This window comes from Cricetulus griseus, chromosome 6 (genome assembly GCF_003668045.3).
Source record: "Cricetulus griseus strain 17A/GY chromosome 6, alternate assembly CriGri-PICRH-1.0, whole genome shotgun sequence".
Taxonomy (NCBI): Eukaryota; Metazoa; Chordata; class Mammalia; order Rodentia; family Cricetidae; genus Cricetulus; species Cricetulus griseus.
The window spans coordinates 6324471-6342298 of NC_048599.1; the positions used below are offsets into that span (position 1 = coordinate 6324471).

Here is a 17828-nt window from a genome sequence, read left to right on the forward strand (position 1 = left end):
GTATTGTATATAAATTTAAAGAAAAACATTAGTAATTTACAAAGGTTTTAAACAATCTTTGATAAGTCTCACAAGGAAGTCAAATCAACAGCATATTAAAATGTTCTCAAAACAAAATTTTCGGTATCCTGTGTGTCCAGGAGCCATCTTAATGCCATAGGTATGATATCAGGGCCTTGATTTAGCACATGGCTTAGATCTTCCCCTGGCAGTGTGCATGCAGGACATATGAGAAGCAGTCTCCAGACTCAAGGTGACGTCTAGGCTCCACTGTTTATTAGTCTGCAGACACAGACCAGTCAGTTACTAAACTTCCCTGTGCCTTCATTTCCCCATCTGTAAAATGGGGTGGTCAGTTAAGGGACTTAACTTACAGGATGAGGTGAGTCAGCATTTGTGAAGTCCCTAGAAATACACATACTGCGTGATGCATACTGAGTGTCTTCTTTCATTGTCATATTGCCTCATTTAGTCTTTACTACAAGTTCTTGGGCAGGGAAGGCCAGTGTCATACCTATGTGATCAGTACAGTCACATGGGACCCGGCTCAGTTGAATTCTCTGTTGCTGTTATCTTGGAATTATTTTTTGTTGTTGTTTTGTTTTTTTTTCTTTTTTATGCTTTACTTATTTTTATTTTATGTGCATTGGTGTTTTGCCTGCATGTATTTCTGTGGGAGAATGTTGGATTCCCTGGAGTTAGGAGTCATAGACAATTGTGGGCTGCCATGTGGGTGCTGGGAATTGAGCCTGAATCCTCTGGAAGAGCAGTCAGTGCTCTTAACCACTGAGCCATCTCTCCAGCCCCAACTATCTTGGAATTCTTAACTCTGAACAAGGGCTGCCTCTCCATTTCTCTGTAGCCCCTGTATATTCTGTTGTTTTGTTCATGAAGGTGGTTGGTATTATTGTCTCCCAATGCTATTGTGGCATTGGGCAAGTAACACCTTCAGAGCTCTCACCTGTAAACTACGGAGTCATTGCTGGGAGAATGATGTGAGATCGTGTGTACCCAGCGGCAGCCCCCACACACTTGCAGAATTGGTCCTGTCACATCAGCTGCTACTGAGCCTTATAAACCAAGCAGCGTTTACATCCTTCTAGAAGTGGCAGGCATGCAGACAGTTGAAGCTTCTGTTCACTTAGGGATGCACTAGGACCATAAAGGTTACCTTTGGCAAAATTAAGGTAGAGCTAGAGGAAGTGAGCGCACAGTCTACTGTAAAAGAAGCCTCATTGCAGTCAGTCTTAGCACTCAGAGAACAAAGAGGAATCTGGATGCTGGATTCTGGCTGTGGGCAACACCGTGTGGCTGGAAAGCAGGTTCAGGTACAGTGTTATAGGTAGAGACACACTGGAAATGAGTAGAGCAAGGCACAGGACACACACCAATTTGAATACTTGTTTGCAATAAACTTTACTAGTTTCACAGGTACATTAACAGGGCAAGGCGCCTACTATGGAGCAAAAGAAGGTACAAGGAAAAAAAATACCATGTAATTCCTTTGTAACCTCTTGAGTTTTGATTGCTGTTTTTGTTGCTAGTGAGATATTTAATATCTACACTAGCTATGCTGCAGGAAGGTGTGTGTGTGTGTGTGTGTGTGTGTGTGTGTGTGTGTGTGTGTGTGTGTGTGTGTGTTTAAGGTTTTTGAGACAGAATTTCTCTTTGAAACAGTCCTTGCTGTCCTGGAACTTACTCTGTAGACCAGGCTGGCCTCAAACTCAAGAGAACCACCTGCCTTTGCCTCCCTGGGATTGAAGGTGTGAACCACCACTGCCCAACAGAAGTAAATATTTTTATAGACTTTCATATGGAACAGTTTTCCTAATAATATTTAAAAATTAAATAAATTACTTTATAATCACTCTAGAACATAGAATAAGAATCTGTCCTTACAGAAGATCAAATATTCTAAAGAGCATTTTGGAGTTTGCTTTGACAAACATATTAATGTAAAATTATTTTTATCATTGCAGAATTAAGACTAGGTATTCCTTCACCCAGTGTTTGCAGTTCAAACAAGCTGATGAAAGCTCTGGTAAGTACACACCGCCTAGCTGTGATCTTATATCCATCCTCCAAACCTCAGCTTGTTGGGTAAGTACACTCTGGAAAGGTAGTCTGCCGACAGGAAGGTCAAGGCTTGGATCTCTGCCTTCATCTTAGAGTCTGCCATCATTTCCAGCTGCCAGAAGGTACCACAGTATTACCACTGTCTGTCAGGAACCACAGGCCTGCTAGAGCACCTAGGGTGGCTACTGCTCAGAATTATCAGGTCAGGCCTTATGACTGTAGTGCTATTGTTCTGGGACTTTTACGAATTCCTTCTTTTTTTATCCGAAAAAACTGTGATACCACCACTGTTAACGTGACATAACCATGAACAGAGTCTAGACTTAAAAATATACAGGCAGGACATGAATTTATAAGAGATACTATGTGAGGAAGGGAGACTCCAACAGAGGAGGGGAGAGAGAAAAAGAACAGACAATGGAGGAGGAAAAGAAAAATGCTGCAATCTTCTCTTACATGTGGACTCTAGGGTTAACATGTCGTGTAGACATGTGTGAAAGCAGAAGGGGGACCGTGTTGGGGTAGGAACAGGACCTGCCAGCAGGGATGACCCGCAGTGGGGATTGGGAGGGGGTAGATAAACAAAGTACCATGATATATACACATGAAATGCTAAAATAAAACCCATTATCTTGTACACTAACTGAAAACGTTAATTAAAAATCAGTAATGGCGGGACGTTGATGAAGCACACCTTTAATCCCAGCACTCAGAAGGCAGAGGCAGGCGGATCTCTGTGAGTTCGAGGCCAGCTTCGTCTGAGTGCCAGGATAGGTTCCAAAGCTACACAGAGAAAACCTGTCTCAAAAAACAAAACAGACAAGCAAACAAAAAAATCAGTAGCAAGATAAAAAATGAAATAGAAGTTCAAGGATATGCTAAAAGTATTGTGTGAACAGCTACCACTACAATGAAAGGAAGGCACACAGCATCTGCATTTACGTTCTATAAAAACACACCATCTACCTCTTTTCTCCAGAGGGGTTGGTAGGTAATATAAGGCCTCTTCAGGATACTGTCCAGTTTCCTCTGATCATGCTTTGTCAGTGGAATCAAACTATCCTTAGGTATGTTTAGCCTGGAAACATAGATTGGAGTGATCAGTAGAAGCAGACTGTTCCTGTATTTATGTTGTTATGTCAACAAACTAAGAAAAACAAGTGAGAAAATCAGTCCAGTGCACTTCCCCAATCTCAGTATATGGAGCTCTGTGTCATAGGTCGGGAGGTTTCCCAAGGTAGAAGTTTGTATTGTCATAGAAACAGATTCTGTCCTTCCTACCCCTCCTCACCTTTGTGAGATGACAACAGAGAGACACTGCCTGTTAAACAGAGCACTGACATCCAGTGCCCTGAGCAGAGCTAGTGTGGAAAGCCCAGCTCTCTGTTCCTGCAGCTGTGTGCTCCAGCAATGAGTGGCCAGTGGCCGACACATAGAAATCAGGAAGTGGTTGCCTACTAAGCGCTTGATCCAATCCTACTAAGTGCCTGAGGATGTATATTATTTTCTTACTTGGGATGCACACTTATCTAGTTTGAAGTCTGAAAACAGTAGAGAGATCTGAGTTTATGGTGTAACCTGCTTTGGAAGTCACAAGTCGAGGTTTCCAGGTAAACTCTCATTTCAGCTTTCCTCAATGTTCCCATAATCCCGAGCATGTGCCAGGGGCAGCTCCTGGCAGCTGACTGAAGGGACTCTAGTGCTGCTCCTTGCAACCTCTTTGCTTTGATCATGCATCTATCTGGAGTGGCTCTGAGGACACCGGAGGGGCTTAGGAGCCATAGCTAGAGTTCCTCCAAGACCTCTGCCTTAAAAGCCATCAGGTTCCTTGTCCCAAATGTGTTTGTGCAAAGAGGTCACTCTAAGGGATTGTGGCCATAACAAGTAACTGCTTGGTTTAATTCTGCTTCCTTCTCTGGAAGCATTCAAAACTCCGGGGGGGGGGGGTGTTTCCTTCCTACTAAGTCCATAGCTTCATGGTCCGCAGGTTTGGGGAATAGGCATCTACACCCAAGACAACCCACTGCCTCCAGAAATCCCGAACACACACACTCAAGTTCCTTTCACAGGGAAAGGAGTATAGCAAGAGGGTGTTGCAGGGTCTGGAGCAATGGCTCAGTCCTTAAGAGTGTATATTGCTCTTGCAGAGGACCCAAGTTTAATTACAGCATACACATTGCATAGCTCACAACTGCCTGTCGCTCCAGCCTAGGGTTCCAAGGCTTCAGTCCTCTGTGAGTGCCTGCACTCACATGTTCACATGTATTCCCCACATGGTGAGGGCCAAGTAGCTCATTCTCCAGGAAGAACAAATTAAGGACCCTATTGAAGGCAGGGGAAGCCACACACACACACACACACACACACACACACACACACACACACACACACACACACACAGATTCAGGTAAAGGCTTAATCATCAGAGGACCCTTTGATGTGCCTGCACCTACAATCTCGGCAGAGCAGCTGTGAGGATGGCCTGAGCACATGCTGGCACAGGGAGAGTTGAAATTCAGGAGTTGGAGCTGTTACAGGAGAGAAATGTATTCATTTATAACAACAAAAGTGATCACATTTTGTTGTATGCAGAAATCAGATGACAAAGGAACAGAGGACCCTGAGGTTTCTGGGGAGAGGTCATAGCTGTAGGCAGAAAATCACCAGTCATCTAGAACGGTCCTGCCTCAAATGACCCTTAACTTGAAGTGCTGGAAGTTCCCAAACTCTGATATTAAGATATGATCACTCTATAAAGTTAGAACATTCAAGATCAGGACTGAAATTAGTTCCATCCCAGGCCTCACACTTATTAACAGTCTGTGAGGCAGAGTCTCACTCTGAAGCTCAGGCTGGCCTCTGACTCAGTCCTCTGAGCACAGGATTCCAATGCCTCTCCTTGCATTAACTAAATTCATTGAGGTTTTGTCTTTTTTTTTTTTTTTTGAGACAGAGCCTCTTTATGTAGTATTGATGGCTGTCCTGGAACTCACTATAGAGACAAGGCTGGTCTTAAACCCACCTGCCTCTGTCTCCCAAGTGCTGGGATTAAAGGCGTGCGCCCTCATGCCGAGCCTTCATTAACTATATAAATAACAGAATCCTCAAGAAATGTACTTTATGACTCAGTCAGCAAGGGATTTTCTAGTGATGCCAGGCATGCCATACATGCTGCAGGGAGATATCTTACCTTTGAATATCAGAAGGGAGGAGACCAAGCCATCTGATAGTTGGGACGGTGAGACTGTGGGCTTCGAAAGACATGGACTGAGGTAAAGAGCAGAGCTGTGTCAGGTGAGCTGGGCAGGGCCCTGGCTTTCTATTCTGGAAGCAGGGTGAGGTGGTCGGGACCACGGCTCTATTAACCTCTGGCCTACACTCACTTCCTCCCTCCCTGCTCCGTCACCTTCTGCTAGGAACCTGGCTGAGCTTTGGGCTCATTTGGAGATGCAGGATCAGCAGTCTGGCGGGACCCTGGGATTTGTAGCTCTACAGGTTTTCAAGAGTGGAATTTGATCACCATTGGCTCCAGTGTGGACTTGATGTTTCCCCTTCTGTCACTGTGGGAACCACAGTGGCAAAGTCAAAACTGCATGCGACACTTGTGGCCTATCTGATGCTCCTTAGGAGCAGCTCAGATAGCATGGCTGTGCCTCTTGCAGGCAGCTCGTCTCTCTGTTACCTTGGGTAGCTGTTCATGCTAGGGGCTGGGCTCACACCAGTGAAGCACAGATGGGCTCTGGAAGAGATCACCACTTCCCCTGGGAAATCCTGGAGAGCCTTGGCTTACCAGGGGTGTAAGGAAAGCCAGCGACTGTAACAGATGTGGTGGAGAAGGGAGAAACGTCCTGTACTCACCATGGATCCATATTTATAGACGCACAGTATCTCGATGCCTGTTGAGAGTGAGCTCCAAGGTTAGACTCAGACCACAGCTATGGAATCCACACTCACAATCTCCATCTAACATCTAAAAGCTTAGCTCTGTGGACATTACCAATGAAAAACTACGTTCTCAATTCCATATATTAAACATTGCCTTAAATGACTACAGCCTCTCTACTGATCACCATGCTGGAGACTGAAACTAAAGCATGATGCATGTTCGTCAAGTGCCACACCACTGAGCTACCCCCTAGCCCACACAGTACACTGAGCACCACTGAGCTACCCCCTAGTCCATACAGCACACTGAACAAATGTCCTAAGAGCAGAAAACATGTGACAGCATGACTCAGTCACGACTGGACTGTCATCCCAAATAGTCCAGGAGAGATTACCATGTGGGTCAGCATCTACCAGTGTGAACACAGGAATATGAAATGTGTCCCACAGCTTCTTCACCAGGAGCCTCGTGTTCAGATCTGGAATGCCCTTTCCCTGAAAGCAGACAGAGTCAGGCATTGTGGCCTCACAAGGACGGTCTGGGTACATTCTGCTTGTATTTCATCAGCACTGATAAGTGTGCCACACCCTGAGTTCCAGGTTGATGGTAAGGAGAATGTACAGTACTCAACAAGAAGAGCCCTGTATGTTCACATTTCTGCTTCCTGAATGCCTGTTTGAAGTCCCCACCCCCAGGAAGCATCTCTTCAGGACCAGAGAGAATAAAGGCCTTACACACTTATGAGTGCTCACCCTGTTGTGTCTGAAATAGCAGATGGGGGAAGGCCAGTGAGATGGCACAGCAGATAAAGCCTGATGACCTGAGTTCAATCACCAGAACCCACATGATGCCAGCAAAGATGGACCAGACACCTACAGATTGTCCTTCATCTTCTAGATCGATTCTTTGCTCTTTCACGTAAGATTACCACTAGGATTTCCTGCCATCACCCCAAGAGTCCATGCCAAAACCGCACTTGGAACTCTCTCACCAAGAGCTGAGTGCTTGTGTCTGTCCTGCGGCTCTGAGCGGTGCCGCTGCAGTAAGGTGCCACAGGTCGTGTAGACTTCCCCACAATCAGGAGTCACCTAGTCCTTCTCAAGTGTCCTTCATTCAGTCCCCACCCCCTACCATACACACACTGAGGTAAGTCCAAACCTTACAAGAAGCCATCTGCCCCACAGGCTGCCACACACCCCTAGTAAGCCTCCTGTGAGCCTATCTTTTTGCTGTGGGACTGGCTAGGTCTACAAGGCTCCCCCAGCTGCCCTACACCTCCTCTCCTCATGGGACTCTCTCCTAGCTATGCTAAGGCTGCACTTCCGGCCACTCTAACAAAGCACAGCACTATAAGCAGCTTTCTTCTCTGAGGAGCAGGTTTTTGACAGCTGTGTGGAGTGATCAGAGATCAGAGACAGGGATCCTGATCCATCTTCTTACTTGGCAGCCCCCATCTGCGTGCACCCCAAGCTTTCTTCCCTCCTGTAGCCAGTTCCTGGGATTTCTCCTCACATACCATACCACAGGAAGCTAACTACCTTTAGTAGAGCCATGCTTCTGTGTCACATAAATTCCTGTCAGAACACTACCCTTCAGTGTGAGGGCTCAGGAGGTGAGGCTTTGGAATAGAGGCAGAAGGGTGGCCTCCCCCAAATGGGATGGAACCCTTACATAAGGGACCTTGAAAGACTTTCTCCTGCCTGTGTCTTGCTCTTCCCTTCCTTGTGAACACTCAGTGAGAAGACAGCTTCTTAACAGCTAGGAAGTGGGCCACACTTAGCAGACAGAGAATCAGGTCTTGGCCCCAGGCTGCTACTCTGAGAGGCACACATGTTGCTTCACTCTCCCTGCTGCCGAATTTCTGGGCTAGCTGCTGCTGGCTGAGTACTGCATTAGCTGAGCCACACTGTAGTCCCACTGGTGTCACACAGCCACCTGTGTCCTTCACTGTCCCTGTGCATTGTGGAAAGGGAAGCTCCTTTAGCCTGACCCAGTGCATCACCTGGGATACAGTCATGTGAAGGACGGCAAGCCCTGTCAGTGCCCACAGCCCTGGAGAGACACTGAACTAGGAATGGGGGGGACGGGAGGGGGGCACAGAGGAGCAAGAAAACAAAGCCCATTTGGGGAAATTGCTGCTGTTTAAGAATAGAGAACCTCATCTGAACTTGAGTTGGGTTTAAGGATGTTGAAATAAGCACCTTGGACATTTCTGCTCTGTGACACTAGATACGGTGCACACTCTATGGACAGAGAGGACACGGTACACACTCTATGGACAGGGACAGGGACACAGTGCACACTCTATGGACAGAGAGGACACGGTGCACACTCTATGGACAGAGAGGACACGGTGCACACTCTATGGACAGAGAGGACACGGTGCACACTCTATGGACAGGGAGGACACGGTGCACACTCTATGCACAGGGAGGACACGGTGCACACTCTATGCACAGAGAGGACACGGTACACACTCTATGCACAGGGAGGACACGGTGCACACTCTATGCACAGAGAGGACACGGTGCACACTCTATGGACAGAGAGGACACGGTGCACACTCTATGCACAGGGAGGACATGGTGCACATTCTATGCACAGAGAGGACATGGTGCACACTCTATGGACAGAGAGGACACGGTGCACACTCTATGGACAGAGAGGACACGGTGCACACTCTATGCACAGAGAGGACACGGTGCACACTCTTTGGACAGAGAGGACATGGTGCACACTCTATGGACAGGGAGGACACGGTGCACACTCTATGGACAGAGAGGACACGGTGCACACTCTATGCACAGAGAGGACACGGTGCACACTCTATGCACAGGGAGGGATGTGGTGCCCGGATGTTGCTGGAACTGTGTCCAGCACCACAGTGATAGAGTGAGGCAAATGTCCTACCGTGACCATGATGCATGGGGACATTCTGCTGCAGAAGTTGTCGTCCAGGAGCCGTTGAAATGTTGCATCCTTCTCTACTATTAACAGGAACTTTGCATCTGTGATGAGATCTGTGGGGCTAAGGCTGAGAAACTGCAGGCATAGCATCTGAGTTCAGTCACCGCTGCGTTACAGTACCATATGCCTCGACTCAAAGGCAGCTACAGCAAAAGGTTTCATTTTGCCTCCCAATGTCTATATTCACCCAGGTATATAGGTGCCGTCTCTGCTTCACAGTGAGCTCCTGAAAGCCCTAGCAAGGGGCCTGTGGCTACTTGTCTCTATGGTCTAACTTGTTTGTTACACAACAGGAAGGCAAAGCTCTTTGAAACAGCATTCCAGTTTAAACAGTCTTCCCACTGAAGGATACTACGGATCCCTTGGATGTTAGATGGCACAGCAGTAGCCTAAGTTAAAAAGAAAAAACAAAACAGGCAGTTTGTAAGTTAAATAAAAAGTAAGTGTAACTACATTTTATAATTCGTCACCACAAGCATATGCTTTCGGTTTTCTTTGGGTAATCTAGAGACTGTCGCTCAGTGAGGAACAGACAGACCCTAGGAAAGCAGACACAAGTGGCTTCCCCAGCAGGGAAGGTTGTGGAAACTTTGCACAGCTGTGGCTCAGCAGACAGGATGAACAAAAGTGTCCCGATGCGGGGCCTCAGCAGCACCGCCGGGCCCCATCTTGATGGGAGCATCCGCCCACCCACATCACTGCTCTAGTGCAGCATCAGGGTTTGGGGAGGAAATGTGTTCATTTCAGAACCACACAGATTATGTAAATAGCCATGCCAAAAAGGCCATGCCACACACTATTTGAAAATATCAGCACACTTTAAAAGAGAATTGTGTCTGTTTATTTCGATATGACAATTAGCATATTTGAAAACTGCATGCTTGGTGTAGAACCCCATAAAGCACACACCTTTTCACCCATCAATTTTATTTTAAAATCTCTGGGGCCAGAAAGATGGATCAGTGGGTAAAAGTACTTGCCACACAGGCCTGATGACCTGAGTTTGATCCCAGGAACCCATAGTGACAGGAGGGAGCGGTTTTTGAAAGTGGTCCTCTGACCTCCACACTTGTGCTGGGGCCCACACGCACCTGTGAGCACACACATGCATCACACGCATATTCACACAATTAGAAATAATTTTACCTTGTCTCTAAATTACACAAGAAAGCAAGGAATGAAATCCAGTTCACAAGGGAAGGGGTTGTGCGGCACTGAGCAGGAGAGACAGAAACGGCTCACCGTGGCACTACAGGTGCACTGCACTCGGGTACCATCTTCCTCCACGTATCTCAAGTTGCCGGCAATCAACCCCTTGGATGTCGATAACTGGAAAGAATAACATGTTTGAAGCCATCCCCATCAATATACTTTTCGCTACCAGCCTCTCCTCATGCTCATCTCGTAAGATATTATTTGTATTGTAGCTTAGATCAGAATCTGGGTAGGTGGAGCGAGTGGAAGGCATGTAAGGGCATTTGGGAAATGAAAATATCTGAAAAGGTCCAAAGGAACATACTGGAAACCGGTTAAGGCTGTGTTGAGAAAATACACTATCAAATGACATGAAAAGAGGACAGAGTGCACTTTTCCCCCAGACAAGGTCTCGCTGCCTGCCTCTGCCTCTGCTCTGGAACTAAGGGCAACTACCGTTTTGCTTTGCATCAGTATTTTGTACTTGGAGTGGCTCACCACATGCAGGCTCCTCCTGGGCACTTTCAGCATACAGGAAATGTCATCTATAATGTTGTCCACTGAAGCTTGGTTCCCAAAGAGTTGGCTGTTAGTGTAGAATATGTCTCTATGGAAATGTGAGGTGACATTGTGAATGAGCACCATGTCCCCAGACTGTGACAAGCATAGAGTACTATGTGGAGGACACTTACTGCAAGAAACACAGCATACGAGGAGAGCTACTAACTGCCTGGGGTCCAGGCTTCATGGCTTTTCAAAGCATCTTTTAAAAGTTAATGGGGGCTCTAAGAGGGACGGCTCAGCAGTTAAGAGCACTGGCTGCTCTTCCAGAGCGCCTGGGTTCAATTCCCAGTACCTACATGGCTGCAAACAAGTATCTGTAACTCCAGCTCCAAGGGAACTGGCAGTGTCTTCTGCTTCTTCAGACACCAGGCATGTGGTGTATAGACACACATGCAGACAAAACACCCACATTAAATTTTAAAACAGGTAATTTAACTCAATCTCACACTGCATTATTGAGAATGAATTTGCCAGAACAGTATGTTTACCTCTTGGTTGCGTAAGTGTTGCTTTGTACTAGCTTATAAATCATGGATAGTATTTTCAGAATCAAAGCTGGAAAATAAGACATAAGGAACAATTTGCTTCTCTCTCACATTAATTTGAAAGATACTTTTATCAAAAATTTTAACTGTCCCCTCTATGTGTCTATAATGCTTTAAAATTATCTTTCCAAAAGAGAAGGGTTAGGTAAAGAATAAAATCAAGGGTTTTCTTGGCAGCAAATCAGAGTAATTTCCCCTGAACATGAACCTAGAGCATGCTTCCTTCGAGTGGCAGTTCGCTTCCAGTGTTACTGACAACGACAAGTCTAGAAATTTGTTTTGGTTTTTTCAAGACAGGGTTTTTCTGTGTAACAGCCCTGGCTGTCCTGGTACTCGCTCTATAGACCAGGCTGGCTTCAAAATCAGAGATCTGCCCGCCTCTGCCTCCCCAGTGCTGGGATTAAATGAGTGTGCCACCACCCCTCAGCCTAGAGATTTATTTTAAGGACAAGGTACCTATTGAAGAACACGTGAAGACATCCAATTACGAACAGCTAAGCTCTAGAAATAGCTAACTCATTTATTGTTGATGACTCAATGCCATGAAGGATTAACTTACCAAATTTTTTAACTGATTTTGGTGAGTCACTTTTGATTTTTCTTGTGGTACACTGAGGTATCAACTGAAGGCCGACAGAATCTTCAAACCTGTTGTTTGGTTCAAAACAAAGGAACAAAATGGGAAAGACTTAATTCCTGGACACACACTTGGTATGACCTTCTGCATATCATGTACACATGCACGGAGGCCAGAGGTTGACCTTGAGAATTGTTCTGGGTTCTGGCACCACCCATCTTGTTTTAGGAGACAATCTTTGTCTCATTGTCCTGGAGCTCACTGATCACCATAGGCTGGCTGGTCTGTGAGCCTCAGGGATCCACGTTTCCACATCCTCAGCCCTGGGATTACAGGCATATGCTGGAGTTTGTTTTTATGGGGTTGCTGGGCAGCCTAACACGGCTGCTGCTGCTACACAGCAAGCACTTTGGCCGCTCAGCCATCTCCCACATCTCCTCTCTATGTGAGCATGGGAGCTTAGGACACCCGAAGGTTCAAACTGGCTAGCAAAGGTATGGTGTATGTGTGTGCATCGTTCTGTTGGGGGAAGACTGTGTGTATGGAATACTGACATATATTTTGCTATTATCTTTTTTTGCTATTATGTATTTTGACAGTGTGTATGGAATACTTACATATATTTTGCTATTATGTATTTTACTTATTTTGCCATTATTCCTTCTCAGTTAATAATTCAGATCGCCGGGTGTTGGTGGCACACTCCTTTAATCCCAGCACTTGGGAGGCAGAGGCAGGCAGATCTCTGTGAGTTTGAGGCCAGCCTGGTTTCCAGAGCGAGTGCCAGGACAGGCTCTAAAGCTACACAGAGAAACCCTGTCTCGAAAAACAAAAAAAAAAAACAAACAAAAAAAATTCCGGTTCAATTTAGTACTAATTTTTGAATATTTTATTTCAATTTACCCACAAATTAACACTGTGTGAACTACTGATGTGTGTTAAACTGAACCTCCCAGGCTTTCCTAACGGTGGCAGAAGACGCCAGGAGAATACACCATACAGCAGTTGCTTTGAAACTATGTGAAATCCATCTTTCCAGACACACTGCCCAAGTATCCATCTTATGCTAATGATATTACCTTCAAATAACACTTTCAAAGGTCTCCCTAGGCCCTGTCCCCTGTAACTTCGACAGAGTCTGACTGTTTGTGCCAAACCTTTGTCACTAGGCTGGAGAACTTGGAGAAAGGTGCCAGATGAGGCCTGAACCCTGTGCTATGTTCAGGGTGCGTGCACTGCGGCCTGCATGTCAGCACTGACTGCAGCTGCCTGAGCAATGGCTTGCTTTTGCAGAGTGGAGGACAACTGAACCAGGGTGTTTCCCCAGTGCTGAGAAGCATGGCTCTACATTTGCTGTTTTCAGAAGGGCAAAGAGACTTTGAGCCATCCCCTCCCTCAGTGTGGTTCTAGATAGCCCCCTTGTCTTGGCCTCATTTTCACACTGACTCCAGTTCACACAGCCTTTCAGTTTTGGCGTTATCTTTTACACTGAATTCAGTTCACACAGCCCTTCTGTGGTGCATGGATTTTGTAAACCTGCTAATTTTTATGGGACAGGTACAGGGAATGAAAAGAATGACATATGACTATAACTCTAAAACAAATTGAAATAACAACATAGATATTGCATTTTAAAATAAAACTGCAGGGACCAGGCATGGTGGCACATACATATTTTTTTCTATATTTATTTATTTTTTTTTATTTATTTCAAGACAGGGTCTCTCTGTGTAGTCCTGGCTGTCCTGGAACTCGCTCTGTAGACTAGACTGCCTCGAACTCACAGAGATCCATCTGCTTCTGCCTCCTGAGTGCTGGGATTAAAGATGTGTACCAGCACTGCCCACCTGGCCAGGCACATACCTTTAATACCAGTGCTAGGGAGTCAGAAGCAGGCAGATCTCTGAATTCGATGTTAGCCTGGTCTACATTGTGAGTTACAGGCCAGCTGGGCATTACAGTGAGACCTTCTCTCAAATAAATAAATAAAACAATGAAGTAAACTTCAGGGTCTGGAGAGATGGCTGGGCAGTTAAGAGTGCTTGCTGCTCTTACAGAGGACTGGAGCTCAGCACCCACATCAGGTGGTTCACAGTGTCTGTAACTCCAGCTCCAGGGGATCTGACACCCTCTCTGGCTTCCATGGGCACCTGTAAGCATATTCAGACACACACACACACACACACACACACACACACACACACACACGAGCACGCAAACGCCCATGCACACACAGAGGCAAGCACACACATATTTTTAAAATGAAGAAATAAATTGCGAAGTGCCCACGTTATGTTTTCCCAGCGCGATCTGTTGTCTATTGTGAAGGCAGGGACTTCATTTCTTGCCAAGCTTTTGATTATGTCTTGGATAATGTTTTCTATAGATGTAAGAACCTCAGAACTGAAACAATAAACACACCGTGATTTGATTTTGTAGCATGTAATGTTTCCCAGATCAATACAACCTTTTTTTTTTTTTTTCTCCCCCAAGACAGGGTTTCTCTGTGTAGCCCTGGCTGTCCTGGAACTTGCTCTGTAGACCAGGCTTGAACTCAGAGAGCTCCATCTGCCTCTGCCACCCAAGTGCTGAGACTAAAGGTGTGTGCCATCACCTCCTGGCACGACTTATTTATTTCACTAGATTTCTGTTGTTTTTGTCTTGCTTTTGGAGACAATGTCTCACAAGGTAACTGAGGCTATCCTGGAACTCACCATGAAGTCCAGGATGGCCTCAGACCCACAACCCTGACTTTGGTCTCCTAAGTTCAAGAATTACAGGTGTTGGAAATCTATGCCAATAACCATCTCTCTTACTATACTCCGACCTCAGCAAACATTCAGACAACTGTGTTTACAGTAGTTACTTTCAGAGATTAGATTTGCCTATTAATTCATCTCTCAAATAACCTTTTTGTATTAACGATGAGCTAATGTAACTTACAAATGCATTTTTATTTGCTTGCAATAACTTCCATGAAACTGGACTTTAATACAGACTTGGCTTGAAATACTGTTGTTGAATATTTTAACTAAGGATGATGTGGTCGGGCTTTGACAAGCTCGAGTGCGCACACGTACACATGCACCCATGCACTCACACGAACACAGCGGCTTGTAGCTTACTGCCCTAATTGATCTCATGCCTTAGAAATTAACCATCCTTAAGTTTTGGTGATTCAAAAGGAAAAAATTAATCGATTGCAGGAAAGGAATAAATTGTGAGTTCTGTACTAAATGGTTGTCTTGGCTACTTAAACTATGCCACTTTACCACAAAATATCAAGACTGAACCCAGTTTTCTGTCAGCTGGCTGTTAATTTCACAAATCATCAGCTCCAAAAATTGTCGTTCTAAGTAACACTGGCAAATTGCCTAGAAAGGGGAACCAAGTTAACATAGAAGGTGGGCAAATGTTGAGTTATAATGTCCACAGAGTCTTCAATGTTTTCACTGAAAAAAAAGTAGATCAGAAAATAATTATTAAAACATTTAGTATTTTCTAATACAGTAAAGACTAACGACTTGTTACTTTTTCAAAGCTTGGAACAATTTGGGAAAAATACTGAAAATAAATTTAAGATATAATGAGACATCTTTATATCCACATCTTAATGAGCTCAATACACAGCTTCGTTGTCAACAGGGTTTCCCACCATCTCCTTTCTCTTGTCCTAAATTCTCCTAGAAAATAAATCCTTTTATAACATTTGTTTGCTTGTGGGGTTTTGGGTGGCTGCTTTGGGTTTTAAAATAATGTGTTTAAGATACAAACAGGTAATAAATAAATAAAATCTTAAAAAAAAAAGGGGCTGGAGAGATGGCTCAGAGGTTAAGAGCACTGACTGCTGTTCCAGAGGTCCTGAGTTCAATTCCCAACAACCACATGGTGGCTCACAACCATCTGTTATGAGATCTGGTGCCCTCTTCTGGTGTGCAGATATACATGGAAGCAGAATGTTGTGTGCATAATAAATAAATAAAATCTTAAAAAAAAAGATACAAACAGGTGACAAACTAGAAAAATGACAAAGGAAAACTGTGAATCATATAAATGCATTTTTCTGTAGTTAATTCCACCTTGGGTGGTAGGAGAGTAGTTAGTTTTAAATAAATCACTTTAAATGCATTCATCTGTTGCCTACAGGTCAAGAGAAATGTCTTATCATAAATCCCTTAAAATGTTGATGGCCTGGCTGTATCTGAGAAACCCACTAGTTTAGAGAGCTTTACATTTTTCTCTTTCCTCTTCTTATCCCTCAACAACAACAAAAAAATCCCCACACTTATAATTTCATAATATGTTTTGTTTTGTTTCGATATGCAAGACAAGGTTTCCGGGCTGTCCTGGAACTCGCTCTTGTAGCCCAGGCTGGACCCGGGGAGCTGGGACTAAAGGCGTGCGCCACCACTGTCTGGCTTTCATAATTTAAAAAAAAATTAAAAATTAAAAAAACCCCTAAAACCCCAAATAGAACCCCAGAGTCCCTGACTAGGAAGGATATTGAGAACCGAGGAAGCAGGGTGGAGGGCTGCTCCTGGAACATTCTGGAAAACAGCCGGGTGTACCGCAAGCTTCGGCGGGGCTTCGTTTGTTAATTTAAAGTAGGGGTCGAGCACTGCGGGAGGGAGGCGGGGGTGGGGGGGGTTGCCGGGCTCCGGCGTGGCTCGCTCTCCTCAGGCGCCGGCGGGCGCGAGCCTCCCCTCCATCCTTCAGGCTGTACCTCGAGGCCGGGCGTGCGCGCGCGGCCCCGGCAGGGCTCTCCCCTGCGCCTCTCTTCTCCGCGGCCAACAGGGCAGCCCTGTGCCGCTCCAGGGCGTCGAAGAACGAGGCCTCAGGGCCCGCGGGCGCGAACGCCATGACGGCAGCCGCCGCGACGCTTCCCTCCCGGCGCCCGCGACCCTTCCCGCGCTCTGGCCACGCGCGCGTGCGCACTGCACCACGCGCCGCCGCCACGGGCCGAGTGCGCAGGCGCGCGGGCAGGAGTGCGCAGGCGCGCGGGCGGAGCGCGCAGGCGCAGCCCGGGAGCACGCGGAGCTGCTGGCGCGTGCAGATCTAGCCAGCGTCGAGGGCCGGATAACTCAGGGGCAATAACATTTGCAAACCCCTTTGGGGAGTCATTTGGGGGGAACAATAGTTGCAACTTTTCACCAGGACGGCCCTGAACCTGGGGTGTGTGTGAGTGGGAGCAGTCACCTCCCCCTGCCTCCCCCGCCCGAGTGCTGGGATTAAAGGTTTTACTGTGGTCAGAATAATGTTTGGGACTTGCTTTTATCCAAAAAGTTGTTTCTGGGGCTGGAGAGAAAGCTCGCCAATTAAGAACCTTAGTGCACCAAAGCCTAGCTCCTCCAGTTCTTAGAACACACCAGGGGACTCAAAACTGCCCCAAAACTCCAGTTCCATGGGACCTCATGCCCTCTGGTCTCTGTGGGTTCCTGCATGCATGTAGTACACACACACATAGAGAAATAAAAATATTTTTAAAAAAGAAATGGATCCTTTAAAATATAAAACAAAGAGTTTATCTGAAAATGGGATACTTGTTATTGTTTTGTTTAAAAAGAAGAAAAGAGAAATATTGAGAGGGACATATTGACTATAAGTTTATTATAAGGCGCGGCAGAATGGGGACCGCCATGGCCGGTTGCCATAGAGAGACAGAGCGGGGAAACAGAGAGAGAGAGAGAGAGAGAGAGGAGAGAGAGAGAGAGAGAGAGAGAGAGAGAGGAGAGGAGGAGGAGGAGAGAGGGAGGGGGAGAGGAGGGAGGAGGAGAGAGGGGAGAGAGGGAGGGGAGAGGGAGGGGGGGGGAGAGGGGAGAGGGAGGGGGGGAGGGAGGAAGGGAGGGAGGGAGGGAGGGAGGGAGGGAGGGAGGGAGGGAGAGCGGGAGAGCATAAATGGGCAGGGGCCTATCTTTTAAAGGGGTCCTCTGCACCTGCGTGCAGACTTCTTTCCCATGGAACCTTGGGCTGACCAGGGTATTGCCTGAGTGGATTCCACCAGGTAACAGGGGCAGGCCAG

The 17828-nt window shown here is 46.3% G+C and overlaps 1 protein-coding gene across 3 annotated transcripts; it reads right to left on the reverse strand.

Moving 5' to 3' along the window:
• Positions 1-2068: 2068 nt before the first annotated feature.
• Spo11 (SPO11 initiator of meiotic double stranded breaks) lies at positions 2069-16669 on the reverse strand. 3 transcript variants are annotated; one of them, XM_027423265.1, is made up of 13 exons: positions 16533-16669; positions 14099-14212; positions 11792-11880; positions 11176-11242; positions 10622-10730; positions 10172-10258; positions 9282-9318; positions 8873-8982; positions 6357-6456; positions 5935-5972; positions 5267-5343; positions 3043-3154; positions 2069-2188 (listed from the first exon to the last, which is right to left on the reverse strand). In XM_027423265.1, exons 1-13 carry the CDS (start codon positions 16667-16669, stop codon positions 2069-2071), a joined length of 1197 nt encoding a protein of 398 aa, XP_027279066.1. The 3 variants fall into 3 exon arrangements, with proteins under 3 accessions (XP_027279066.1, XP_027279068.1, XP_027279067.1); XM_027423267.1 differs by lacking the exon at positions 14099-14212 and having other exon boundaries at positions 8873-8970; XM_027423266.1 differs by lacking the exon at positions 14099-14212.
• Positions 16670-17828: the final 1159 nt, after the last annotated feature.

Bases quoted from the DNA above. Each gene is read 5' to 3' on its own strand.
- Spo11 (XM_027423265.1), bottom strand. From the start codon at position 16,669: ATGGCGTTCGCGCCCGCGGGCCCTGAGGCCTCGTTCTTCGACGCCCTG. The intron at 14,213-16,532 runs GTACAGCCTGAA...TTATTGTTTCAG, and splicing joins CGCGCACGCCCGGCCTCGAG to TTCTGAGGTTCTTACATCTA. The intron at 5,973-6,356 runs GTAATCTCTCCT...CACTCTCAACAG, and splicing joins GGTAGATGCTGACCCACATG to GCATCGAGATACTGTGCGTC.